Source organism: Podarcis filfolensis (genome assembly GCF_964270895.1).
Source record: "Podarcis filfolensis genome assembly, chromosome: 6".
In the NCBI taxonomy this organism is placed as follows: Eukaryota; Metazoa; Chordata; class Lepidosauria; order Squamata; family Lacertidae; genus Podarcis; species Podarcis filfolensis.
In genome coordinates this window covers 6257928-6271798 of record NC_139609.1, presented here as the reverse complement: position 1 = coordinate 6271798, position 13871 = coordinate 6257928, and the positions used below count along the sequence as shown (strand labels likewise).

At 44.1% G+C, this 13871-nt stretch overlaps 1 protein-coding gene across 50 annotated transcripts in view; it reads right to left on the bottom strand.

Annotated features, from left to right (window-relative positions):
* Positions 1 to 6939: 6939 nt before the first annotated feature.
* The window catches only part of CEP350 (centrosomal protein 350), a 60265-nt gene continuing 53333 nt past the window's right edge, over positions 6940 to 13871 (bottom strand). For 43 of the 50 annotated variants that reach the window (XM_083619711.1, XM_083619755.1, XM_083619742.1 and 40 more), the window contains 5 exons: positions 11184 to 12919; positions 10379 to 10780; positions 9687 to 9833; positions 8930 to 9052; positions 6940 to 7724 (listed from right to left, as the gene is read on the bottom strand). In XM_083619711.1, coding sequence (XP_083475837.1) covers positions 7560 to 7724; positions 8930 to 9052; positions 9687 to 9833; positions 10379 to 10780; positions 11184 to 12919 — 2573 coding nt within the window. In that variant the 3' untranslated portion in view covers positions 6940 to 7559. The remainder of the gene's footprint in view (positions 7725 to 8929; positions 9053 to 9686; positions 9834 to 10378; positions 10781 to 11183; positions 12920 to 13871) is intronic. The other 7 variants (XM_083619731.1, XM_083619724.1, XM_083619746.1 and 4 more) reach the window with 2 other exon arrangements.

Here is a 13871-nt window from a genome sequence, read left to right as displayed (position 1 = left end):
TGCATTGCAAAATTTGGAGAAGTGCAAATTTTGAAAGTATTTCAGTTTGCGTGCTGCCTCAGAAAGTGCATTAGGTAAGCTCACTGTTAAATGTGAACTGAATTGAACTTCTGCCCCATTCCATCCTCTGGATCTGATTAGCTCTCCTAAGCTGCTCATTTCTATGTGGAAGACACCAAGGAAGATCCTTGCCTTGTATCTTGGGGTTGAAGGACAGGAGATCATCATGGAGCAAAGGCTCCTGTGGAGACCAAGAGACGATGTGGATTCACAGATGTCCAGTTTGAATCAGAGATAGTCCAGCCCTACAGACAATATGGGATCACATAGCAAGCACTGCCACCTCCTGCGGTGTCCTGCTTCAGAGAGAGAGCCAGTGTGGTGTAGTGGTTAAGAGTGGTAGACTTGTAATCTGGTGAACCGGGTTCGCTTCCCCACTCCTCCACATGCAGCTGCTGGGTGACCTTGGGCCAGTCACACTTCTCTGACGTCTCTCAGCCTCATTCACCTCACAGAGTGTTTGTTGTGGGGGAGGAAGGGAAAGGAGATTGTTAGCTGCTTTGAGACTCCTTAGGGTAGTGATAAAGCGGGATATCAAATCCAAACTCTTCTTCTCTTCTTCAGTCATGGCTAGCCTGAAACTGTGCCTCAAGATAAGAAAACATTTGAGTTGCCTAAATAATAGATTGCAGGTGTTCTCCATCTTTTCCATTGGCCAATTACTGTCCTTTGGTGGTAAATCTTCCAAAAGAAACATCCACTTCTTTAGGAATTCTCTGATGGTGAGGTAGAAGTTGCTTTGACTTCTTATTCTTGAGCAGCACTTGAGATAAATTCCAGCTCTCATCAAAACATTTGATCCACCTCTAAAATATTTCCCTGCAAAGACACTCCTCTTGACACATGCATTCTCACTGCGTTTATCTGCCGTCCCCTAATAACATACACACATACACAAAACATCCATTATGCTATATTTTCATCACCTTTGCGGCATGTGTTTTTTTTTTTTTTAAGGAGCACCCAGGACTAAGGTTGTGACATACAATCGGCTAAATTTAGTCACTGCGTATTTGTAGATCTGTCAGTGGTATCCTCCCTCCCTGGTCCTGATCTCTCCCTCGTTGCAACCCTCGCCCACTGGAACATGTGCCAACTCACACACACTTTCACTTGGCTGGGCCATAAACCCTCTAACCATAACACCGCATGTTGCACACTCTCTGTTGTTGAAGAAGAAGACGAAGAGTTTGGATTTGATATCCCGCTTTATCACTACCCCAAAGGAGTCTCAAAGCGGCTAACATTCTCCTTTCCCTTCCTCCCCCACAACAAACACTCTGTGAGGTGAGTGAGGCTGAGAGACTTCAGAGAAGTGTGACTGGCCCAAGGTCACCCAGCAGCTGCATGTGGAGGAGACGCAAACCCGGTTCCCCAGATTACGAGTCTATTGCTCTTAACCACTACACCACACTGGCTCTCTGAAGAGCTGGAAGACCATGAGCAGCAATGAAGCTCTGGGTCACAGACCTGATCAGTCCCTCAGCATTCAGCTCCTCCCAGCCACTTGTTCCTCCCTGGGACTTGTTAACTGTTGTTAACACAGCTTGTTATGGCTTTGTTTATTTGCTAGGCCTATTAACCTCCCAGGGCTCCACCCAGCCATTCAGTGCGGACAGGTTCTGTTTGCTGGAGGAAGGCAGAATTTTTACATGGCAATTAGAATTCCAAAAGCCACCAAGAGGCTAAGCCAAAACTCTTGCCTCCCGCAGCTGGCTGTGGCAGGAGCTGCTCTACAAAAACTAAGTGGCTGTAAAGTACGGCTGCACTCCTGATGCCTCTGGGCCATTCCTGAGTTACACAACAGCATAAAAAGGATGGACTATTCCCAGAGATGAAGCGGCCAGGAACTTGGAACACGGTATAATTATTCCAGGATCTCATCTGCTATAGAACCATGAGGAAGGCGACAGCAAAGAGTTCAGTTGAGGCCAGGAAAGGACTGCATACTAAAGTCAGTGCAAAAGAGGAAATTAGCAGCATAGCAGCCTGATCAGAGGACAAAAAAATTAAGCTTCTGAACAAGGGGTGTACAAGTGTAACGCTCAGAAGAATATATTGGTTTTGTATCAATCCACATGCTTTATTGTAGAGCAGGAATTCCGCTTTCTGCAGAATCCTGAGATTTGCGCGCTTTAAGGCCCTGTGTTTCAACAAGGTGAAGGATACTGGTTTAGGAAGGAGCCATTGGCAGAGAGAAATGGAACTGGTATTCCAAGAGACAGGGGATGAGTAACCATGCAGATTAGAGGGGTGCCACCCTCTTGCCCTAACACGGCTCCTGACACAGCAGCTTTTGACACACTTGGGAGTTCCCGAAAGTCAATGAAGGTTTCCTCATTTGCTTCTGTGTTGGTGAAAGCTCTGGGCAGGCATCGCCTTGACACTGAAGTGAACTATTTACTCATGCGGGAGCTCTAGCATATGCTTTGGAGCCCTGCTGAGCCAATTACTTAATTTATTTCAAAAGTACAGGGCCGGCCCATTCATGAAGCAGACTGAGGCAGCCGCCTCAGGTGGCAGAATCCAAAGGGCGCCAAAGCGAGGAGAAGTGGCTGCGGTGGCTTCTGTGTTCCGGTGAGAGATTATAAGAGCCCCTCATAATCGGTTTAGAAGGGCTCACGTGAGATTTCGCCAGAACCTGGAAGCCACGCTGCCACGGTAATGGGGTGGTGGTGGCAGGGGCAGCAAGGAGGGGCAGGGAGCACACAGGGCAACACCTTTCCATTTTGCCTCAGGTGGCAAAACATGACTGGCTGCCCCTGCCTACATGAGCAACAAAATGCTAAAAAATCACCCTGAAAGAGAGCAAAAAGAAAAAAATATCTAAATCAGGGAGACCTGCCGCCCTCCAGGTGTCAATGGACTACAACTCCAATCATCCCTGATCAATGGTCATGGTGACAGGAGTATATGGGAGTTGGAGGCCAACAAGAGGGAACCTAAGCTTTACAGACATCAAACGTACTACAAGGATTTTACAGCTGTGGAGTTTATGTGCAGGGCACCAGTGCCTGGAGACCCAACCCTTTGCCCCCCAATATTTTGGGGAGCGGGCCTGCCCCCCATGTTAAAAAAAACTCGGGCCAAGCATCGAGCTGAGCGCAGCTTCAGTGGCCAGTTCCTCCTCCTGCCACATAGGTGTGTAAAGGAGTAGAGCTCAGCTTCTAGCTCTTGACATCACACCTTTTTATTTTGGGAAATGAGTGTTGCATGTGCTTGTGTCAGAAAACTTTGGGGTTCGGCAGTATTGGGGCAGAGGGCAAGTTTGTTGCCCCTATGCCAAAGGCCCATCTGTTCTTACTGTGGCCAACCAAATGCCTGTGAGAAGTCTGCAAGCAATACATGAGATGCAAAAGAGCCATGGGGTTCATGGCCTCCATGACAACCACAAGTCTCTCAAATGGAATCTAGTATCCAGTACATCTAGCAGACCATGGGTATGGTGTTTCATACTGGGCAAAAAGAGTGTGATCTGTGGGTAGGTGAATCCAATGTGAATCTATTGTAGAGGTCAGACAAACCTGAGGACACGGCTCCTTTAAGAGATGGGCTGGAAGGAACAAGATATATATTGAAAGTGAAGAGGTGTGGCTAGCAACAGAAAGGAGTCATACAACTGAATGTAACAACAGTTTCCAGTGTTGCTTCATGACACAAGGAACAATACAGGGATTAGCCTTTCTAACCACCCTAAACTGCTGCTAAGGTGGAAAAACCCATTAAAATGGTTCCACCTTGAGAGGACAGATTCCTGATGGCTCTCACAGAGTTTCTGGGAAAATCTGGCCAGTCTCTGAAACAGGGAGGTGACCCAAGCAGTTGAGCCAGATTTCTCCTAAATATCCCTCTTATGCTTCTAAGAACCATTTGCCCATATTCTTGCCAGCTCTTATTCTAGAAATTAAATGTCAAGACAGATTACGATGGGTGTTGATCTGCCAATTCCTTGTGAGTTTTGTTGGAGGAGAGGCTTGCTGCGTGCTGTTTTCAAAGAGGGTCTAGCTATACTGCCATAGCGCTGTTGATGTGATTTGACAACAGAGTAAAACCCCACTGATGCAGAATTCCAACCCAGATGGAATCAGAAGATGGTTTCCACCCAGGACACGTTCCACGGCAGGTGGAAACACTGGTGGCAGCTGTTGCATCTCCATGCATATTTGCAGCCAGTGGCAACTTGATCTCTCTTGGCATCGCAGCCCACAAGGGGACCAGCCAAAGCCTTTTGCTGAAAACTTCCCCCATAAAAAGTGTTTTGTCTCTCTATTTGGGCTCTCTGCTTGGAGTTCAGCAAGCCTCTTTGGCCTCCCCTTGAGGAGAGAGCTGGAAACAAGTGGAAAAGTCTCTGTGACTATCAAACACTTATGTTTGTTCTGCTGTATTGGAATTTATGTAAAGGCATAGGAAGTCTCCTCTTGAATCAGTCGAAAAGTCTACCACCATATTTACACCTGTTTAAAGACCTGAACTGGTTGCTGATTTGCTACCAAGTCATGTTCAAGGTCTTAGTATGCTTAGATCACTGGCCCTCTTTCACCTACTCAATTGCTTCGATCTACAGAACGTGCACTCTTGCAAATATCATGCGAGGTGCATCTGTGAGGAGTCCAGCGTTTCACTGTGGCAGCACCTGTGCCCTGAAACTCTTCTCTTAATATTTGGCAGGCTGTTCTAAATGCATGCTGAAAATGATCTCGTTTCAGCAAAGCTACCCAGACATGTGCATAAATTGTCAGTATACCCGTTTTTAAATTCTGCTGCTTTTGATAACTGTTTAAAATTGTCATGTAGGTTAGGCTGGGAGACGGCAAGGGGGACAAAGTTTCAAAGTGGGGGGGGGGGTGTCACCCAGCGAGTTGCATAGCTCAGTGTCAATTTTAACCTGAATCCACGCAGTCTTGGGGCTTGTCCACACTTACGCTTATCACATGTCTAGAAAGCACGGGTCCAAGCCGTTCTGCCTTTGCACTGCCGCGTTCCCCTGGAAAACCTGCTCTTAAGCGCTAAATCGGAGCTAACGTCAATCTGGAGAAAACCCAATCACCATTCGCTCTGATTCAGTGGTAAATAGCAGGTTTCCCCGGGGGAAAGTACCAGGGTTACCAGAAGTGTGGAAGAGCCCTTAATCCCAGGAATAGCCAGTGTGATACCCTCAAATGTTGTGAACTACAACAGCCACCATCCCTGACTACTGGCCATGGTGGCTGGGGGTTATGATTGCTGGGTCCCAAACTCCCAGAAAGCACATGTGCCACCCCTGCCAATCCTCTCTGGTTAGAGTTTGCCCAAGACTTTTTGCTGCCTGAGGTGAACCAGAAAATGGCACTCCCCTTGGGAATTGCAGTTCTTTAAGGGTACTGGGTTAAAGCTATGGTTTTCCCAGTAGTGATGTATGGAAGTGAGAGCTGGACCATAAAGAAGGCTGATCGCCGAAGAATTGATGCTTTTGAATTATGGTGCTGGAGGAGACTCGTGAGAGTCCCATGGACTGCAAGAAGATCAAACCTATCCATTCTGAAGGCAATCAGCCCTGAGTGCTCACTGGAAGGACAGATCCTGAAGCTGAGGCTCCAATACTTTGGCCACCTCATGAGAAGAGAAGACTCCCTGGAAAAGACCCTGATGTTGGGAAAGATGGAGGGCACAAGGAGAAGGGGACGGCAGAGGACAAGATGGTTGGACGGTGTTCTCGAAGCTACAAACATGAGTTTGACCAAACTGCAGGAGGCAGTGGAAGACAGAAGTGCCTGGCGTGCTCTGGTCCAGGGGGTCACGAAGAGTCGGACACGACTAAATGACTAAACAACAACAACAACAAAGGGTACCGGGTTAGAGCATGGATAGGGAATGTAAGGCTCAGGGAACAAACGGAAGCCTTCAGGCTTCTCTCTCAGGCCTCCAGTTCTGCTTTGCTCCTTCCTTGATTTTGACCAACTGAAATGTGTCTTTGGAGGAAGGTCATGTGGTGGGAAACTGCTCATCTCACCCACTTCCTCGTCAACCCCCCAAACACACCTCCGCTTTCCATTTTGCTGGCTGACCCCTCTCGCTTTTGCACCATGGCTTGCTGGCTAGAGATGGAAGCCGCTCTCCTCCAAAACTGGCAACCTGCCTGGCAAGAGGCAGCTGCGCGTGCACAGAATCTGTGGGTTAGCGGTTTGGGTGGAGGTGTGGAAAGAAAGGGAAGGTACAATGCTGTAAAATGGGGAGAAGTGCTGTGGTGAAGCAAGGGGGGGAGTGAAATGTTGAAGGAAAAGAACAGGGAGGGAAAGCTTTCCTGCATCCCTGGAGAAACTGGGCCAGGGAAGAGGGATCACTGCCACAAGCGAGGAGGCATGGAGGCAGGAGCAGACGCCAGGTGCAAATCTGCCGCTCCTCCCAGAGTGCCGCTTGAGGTGACTGCCTTGGAAAGGTTTGTGGTGGTGCTGGGCCTGTCTCTTGGCTGAATGCAGTGTAGCTTCCTTCCAAGTGGCCATACATGGGAGAGGGCTGTTACTCTCATGTCCAGGCCTCACAGTAGAGGGGCAAGGGTGGGGGAAAAGAGTTTTTCCATCTCGTGGCTCTCTCAACCCCTCATTTTTCTCAGATTTGTGTCTCAGGCTGAACACAAATTAAAATTGTGTTGTTGTTTTGTCTTCCTTTAAAGTCACCTCAGAAGCTCTGGGAGGTTACTGTGAATTTTTAAAGATCGTTTTTAGATGTGAATATAATATGAATAAATGGCACAGAAGTGTGTGTGTGTGTGTGTGCGCGCGTGCGTATTTGTGTGTGCGCATGTATGTATGTGTGTATATATATGCAATATTTTTTTTAATGGAGTAGAATAAGATACACATATACAGAGAGAGAATTAGGATCACGTTTCAAAAAGAGAAATTTTTTTGGGATAATTTATAAACCAGTTTATTTACAGTTTTTATTCTCTTAAAGTACATCTCAAATTAACAAAGATATTTACACTGGTATACACAGGGACTACCCTGGATATCTTACAGTTTACAGAGTGTTAAGGTTGCAATTATAATCTGCTGAGCTGCAGGTGTGATTGGTAGCAGGAATTGGCCTGGGAACCAGTCTGACTGGGTTATTTACACACACGCTTCATATAAGATACGAAGTGTGTGTGTACGTGTCTGTGTAAATCACCATGTCAAACTGGTTCTGCAGCTCAGCTCAGTATATCCAAGTAAAATATAGCTTCTGTCACTGGAGTACGATATGGTTTTACATCTCACCCTTTTAATAAATTGGAGTTATTAAAATGAAGAACAATGTTTACTATTTAGTTTCCACTGATGGGTGTTTTGTGCTCTAACCCAGTTAGCACCTCTGTGAGTGGTTTTTGGGGAACCACTCACGGAGGTGCTAACTGGGTTAGAGCACGAGACATCGAGCAACGGAAACTAAATAGTAAACATGGTTCTTCATTTTAATAACTCCAGTTTATTAAAGGGGGAGAGGTAAAACCATATTGCTACGGAAAAAAATATTCTGTGTCAGACCGGCAGCAGCTTCTTGTGTTTTTCATTAATCTGGTGAAGGACATCAACAGTGTCTTTAAGTAAGGCATCAAAAATTCCATCTGCCAGTTGCATCTTCACCTGCAGCTCATCTTCATCATAGTTCACCCATTGTGCTTCTTCCTCATGCAACTCCTGTGTCTTAGAATTTAGAGGGGGCAGAGGGAGAGAAAGTTCCTACTATTAAATACAAATCTGTATACATATTTAGAATAAGCACGTTCTTGTAAAAGCCTGCAGCTACCTTTGCTTCCTCCCACCTTAGAACAGGCTTCAGGAAACCAACACAAGTGTTTTATTATGAACAACATAATATAGTCATCATTTATATAACAGCTTAAAAGCAAACTTGAAAATATTGCAATAACCTGTGCTTGCCAGTGACTACACTCACTCCACACTAGGGCTTCAGGCCAGTTGTAGTGTTATACCCCAACCTCCACTGTTATGTCTGTCTTGACAACTGACAGTGATTTTAAGCTCCACCCATACTGTGCAATACAATGAAATGACAGCATGACTGAGTATATACTGTATATGCCCATTTAAGATGAAGTAAAATTCCGAACTCTTACATCACCACCAGCACCCATTCTACTCTCACAAGTCAAATAAAATTCCCTGCCAGGTTTCAGTATTTACTCTGGACAGTGTGTGCCTTCCTTCTAACACCAAAGTTAAGAGATGGTTGAGAATTGTCCCAAGAGCTGCATGGGAATCCCCTCTCTTCCCCCTTCTTTGAAAGGAAGGCTGAAAGTAGCTTGGTAGCTTTGTGGCGAAGACACTTGGATCATTTTAAACATGTAGGGCTCAAACCCCCAGCACTTTTCTATTTTGGAGCAGGAAAGGGTGGCTGTGATTTTGTTGGCTTCTGCACAGTGATGGGTGTTCTGAACACTGCCATCAAGCATCTGGTGAATCTGGTGTATTCCCCACCTCTTTTTCCTGCAGGAAATAGAAGTGTGTGTGTGTGTGTGTGTGTGTGTGTGTGTTTTCCTTGGCTGCTATTGAATGAAAGTGCTTGTCTCCATCAAGGCAGGATGGAAGGAAGACAAAGCTGATGACAACCATTTTTGGCTTGGTTTAGCAAGGCAGCCCCAAATGGCAAACACTGGGTCCTTGCTACTCAGGACGTTAATACAAAGCAAATGCTCTGCTCTGGAGTTAGTAGATTCCATTAAGTCTAATGGGTTTTTAATGTGCTCAGTTTTGGTTGGAGCATGTCCATGAGTTTCAGTATAAGAACAGAAGGGCAAATTATTTTATTGATAAGCAGATGAACTCCCTGTCCTTTGATAGCTATCCAGTAAATGTTTCAGCAACTAATTTTAGAAATATCTACTGACCAGTATATGATCCACTCTGTCACGTTTCTTCCGTCCAAATTTCATCATTTTCTGCCAGTCCGTTTTGTGGTTCGGCTCCTTCTTTAAACTTAAGAGCCTTAGCACCTCTGTTGTTATGAAACACTAGGGCAAAGTATATAAGAATGAGCTAAATATATTTGAAAGAAATATATCCTATTCACAGAATCCTCTCTACCAACACAATTCATAGGTGGAAGATATCCAATGAAGAATTTTGTACTGTTGGGTATAGGATGTACAATAGAAGATATAACATGTTTCCTTGGTCGTTCTTGTGAAAATTCTGAAAATGTGTTGTCGGTTTATATAGTAGTTAAACACAGTAAAATCCTATTCACTATGAATAGTCATCTTAAGAGGTGACAAGAATATATTCTTCCTCAGAAACTAAAATGTAGTGAATTTAACATACTATCCAGGAAGGACTCTCAGAATTGTGCTAGTTCAATTACAATAAAGCAACTTGATACCTAACTACAGCAGTAACTATTATAAACTTATTTGTGAACCACAAAGCTCATCAGTTTTACATCCCAGAATACAGGTCAGAGCAGTCATGTATTCATGGCAGAGCTTAAGTCTTCTTGCTATAACTAAAAGATAATATGCATTGTATGGGTCATGGCTTGCTTTTAAAAATTCTAGATAAAATTATAAGCTATTTCTATACAACTTTTTTTGGCTTACAGATGAAGTGTGCCAAGTCCCTAAATGAAGTTAACAGCTTCATTCTTACCTTGATCTCCTCTAGATCATTTGGATCTTTTACTCGATGGAAATAACCAGTAATAATTCTGCAGGATTTCATCCAAATGGGTTGGTTAATAGTGGGATCTTCTGCAAAGATCTCTTCAAAAATCTCTCTTGTTAAGTCAAACACAGCCTTGGTAAACATAAGAATGTAGAATAAAAATAGCTTCAGATGGTGTATTCTCCAGGACTATCAATATGCAGTCTGTGGTTTATAATTACACCTGCATAGTGACCACAGCTATTCTGGTGCATGTCTCTCAATGTGGAAGGTGAATCTTCCTGATGAGGTACAACTTCTAGAATTACTTTCTAACGGTCCCCCTCTTGTTGCACACCTACACAAACCCCCTGCATGCACCCCCTAACTTTGTGTTGGACTAAGGCCCAGAAGAGCTGTATTCAAATCTCCACTAGGTCATATAAGCTCTGGGGGTGACCTTCGGCTACTTCCTACCTTTCACCTTAATCACAGGTTGTTGTAAATATAAAATTGGGGCAGGAAGGAGAAGCTGCCTGGAACTTCTTAGAGGAGAGGTGAGATAGATGTATTAACTAACTAACTAACTAAATAAAGCTGGAGGCCAAAAGAGCCCATTCCTTCTTTTCCAAAGGATTCCTAAGAAATTTTTCACATGGATCTGAGAGCAACAATCCCAACTGTCTCCCTTGATGTACCTGTTTATAGATCTGTTCACTAACAGCTTCAATGTCATCATCTCTGGGGGAATCGCTCAGGTCTCTGGGGAGCCTGAAAGCCTGAATCTCGTGCCCCAGCTTTTTGCACTTCCATAGTTCTTCAGCTGCTGCATGCACCAGCTCCTCCACCTCTTCTGCAGTGTGTGGGACAGCCAATAGCTCTTCACACGGCTTGGAAGGTACTTTGGGGGGCTCTGTTTCAGGCAGCACAGCCAAGTCCTCTGCTTCCTTCTGAACGAGTTTTTGAGAACTCAAGCCAAAGTCTTCTTCAAACCAATCTTGCTCATCGTCCGATAAATCCAGGAACTCCCGGCTAAGCTCCAGTTCTGCCAGCCTCTTGGCAAGCTCTTCCTGACCACTGGCACAACACACAGGGCTTTCCTGTAGAATAAAAAGAAAGTGGTTGCTACTCAGAACAGTAGTGGTTTTCACCTATAGTGTATGCCACATTTTGATACACAGTGGAATCTAGTAGGCATCAGCTCCAGATAAGCCCCGTTCCATTCATCAGTCATAAGACTTAATGGCTAGACTGGAAGTAGAGGACCTTTTTTAGCTCCAAGGGCTGGAACCTGTGGGCGTACTTCGACAAGTAATCCACCTATCGTATTATGTCACAATGATGCCACATGATTGACAGCTGGGTTGCCCCATCCTTTTGTCAAAATCACATATGCTTCAAAAGTCTGCTCCACAACCAGAGCTTGAAAAGGTTTGGAAAGAGTTTTGCAGAGCTCCCTGCAGAAGTCTTCCCCCCTCCCCAATAGAGATTGACTGTACTTACAGCTCTGGGATACATATCTGGAGAATAAACTTCTTCGCCATCATCCAGTTCAGAAATTAAAGTGCTCTGCAGGTCATTAGCTTCCAATCTTTTCTCTTGGACAGAACAGAGGTCTTGATTGCTAGACTGGATTTTCTCATTCTTGACCTTCCCAATTTGCCGCAGTTCATGAACTGTGTCCTTCACAAAAGCCTGCAGGAGGCTATCGGCCAGCAAGCCAACCTTTTTCTTTTGCTCTATCCGTTCTTCCTCCTTTTGGGATGGGACTCTAAGTTGTGCTTCTAATTGGCTTCTTTCTTTTGTCAGCAAGTCCAGGAGCGGAGAGGCAAACGTTATACAATCTTCAGCTGCAGGTGAGTCCTCTACGGTAGATGCATCTCTTGGAGAACTATTCTGGGGACATTTCTTACTTAGGTTTCTTCCTTCGCTCTCCTCTTCAAGATTCTCTTTTTCATTTTGATCCACTTTGTGGTGATTTAGCTCTTGTTTGCATAAAGAGTTTTCAGCTGTGTCCATGAAATTATTGGAACTTTCCAAAATACGAGAAATTTTTTGTGGAGGAGCAAAAATACCATGTTTTTCCTTACAATTAAAATACTGAACGCCATTGTAAGTGCCATTATTATTTCCTTCAGGCTTGTCCAACTCTACACCAGCCCAAAAGCCTTTAGCAAACTCTGTCAGGCCCTTGAATCTCAGTGTACCTGGCTGGATATTACTCACAAGAACTCTGTCACCAAGGTTGAAACTTCTCAAAATGTTTTCTTCTTCTGTCTTGGAAATGGAAACCCAAAGTGATGAATCAACATGAGAGGGTTCCTCTTCCACATCACTGCGTTCCCTACTTTTCATAAATTCCGTGGGTGACTTCAGTTCTAATAATCTCTCTGAATGAACACTGCCAGCCACAGATGAAGACTTGTCACTGAGACATTCACTTACTTCGTCGTCACTTTCAATACTACTCCTAGGAGTTTTTGTATAGCAAGATTTCTCCCCCTGTGACCTAGAGTCTTTTTCAGGGGACAGTGTAAATGTGTCAAAATCATCCTTATAATATTCAGTAAGAGATGTCTCATCTTTTGACATCTCTGTTCCTGAGGAAGACACTTCAAAATCATTTGAATATGCTGGCTCTTTGCAAATGGAAATCTTTTCTGAAACCAAGGCATCTCCTTTCAGCAGTTCCTTGCTCAACGCAGGAGAGGATTTGGTCGATAAGGCACTTTTATCATCCTTGTTAGTTTCCTTTGGCATCTCAGTTTTTCTCTCAACACATACAATAGCCAACTCAATCTGGTTCTTTTCCAACAGCTCAGCCTCAGGACATACATCTGTCTTTAGGGAAGCCGGAGGTGAACTCTTCAGCTCTTTGTTAAATTTATAAGCATCACATCTTTCAGAAACCTTCTGAGAAACTTCTGCCTCTGATTCTTCTGATTTTACAGATTCAATTTCCTCTTGTATCACAGATCTAATAGTGGAAACAATAGAATCATAACTCTCTGCATCTTCAAACCTGTCCTGGGACACATGGGATATTTTGCTTAAGTCTCCTAAGTCTTTGAAGAGAGATGAAGAGGCCAAACTGTCCAATGAACCACCAGGTTCTGCTCTAGATATTCTTGGGGACTGTACAAATGAGGATAGTGTTCGGGAGTGCTCTTCGGTCTGAATTTCTGCTTCAATGAATTTTTTGGTGTACGCAGACACAGATTTCTCAGGAGAAGCAGCATCTGGGGGTGGGAATAAAGACATGAATGGCTTAACATCATTTTGTATAACATTTGCAATTTAACCTTATTAAAGCAGTTAAGTCAATAATGCTTGTGTTGTAATGAAAAAGTAATCCTTGATAGCCAGGCTAAACAACTGTGCAGTGAAGTAGTTTTTCATTTATTTTAAAAATGTACATCCCAACTTCCTTACAAAATAACCCAGAGGGGCTGAACAACATATCAGTTAAGAACAGCACTATATCCAGCAAGAAATATATATGTAAAACTTTTCACAGATACTTTAAAAGGCCAATGTTTCACTAAGAGGGCAATAGAGTTGGACAGAGAAAATGGGAAGGGGGTAGTGAGTGGAGAAATGAAAGAGTGCACATCCAAGATTCTGGAGGTTCACAACTCCAACACAGTGAAAACTATCAATTAGCAACATAATAGGTAACAGGTTGTATCAAGATACATTATGAAATGCTAATCACCTGCATTTTTCTGGCTTACATTCATGGAGTTGAAAGAGAGAGAGAGTAAGAATGAGAGAACACCACAGAAATTAACTTGGGAGGTACAATGCAGGAAAAAACAAGGAAATGCCTCTACATAGTTGAAGACAGATTTATTTCTAGAATTAATTCCTCCTCAGGAGCACATTTTTACAGCAATTTCCACCAAGTTCTTAAACCACTGAGGGCGGAAATGTTTCTTCAAGCACCTACGGTTTCTTCCTGTTTCTTTTCCTTCCCACGGTGTTTTCCCCAGTTTTGAGGACCAACAGAGACTACACATATCTACAGTCATATCCCTGTATTAAGAATCCTTAATACGGTTTTGTAGTTTTATCTTACAGTGCCAAACCTATATATCCGAAGTGGCTCTTCCAGTCACAACAAAATGACTTCTTCTAGCTCCCATCCCTATCTGCAGTCCCTCATACCAGATCCCACACTGTTCCAGGGGG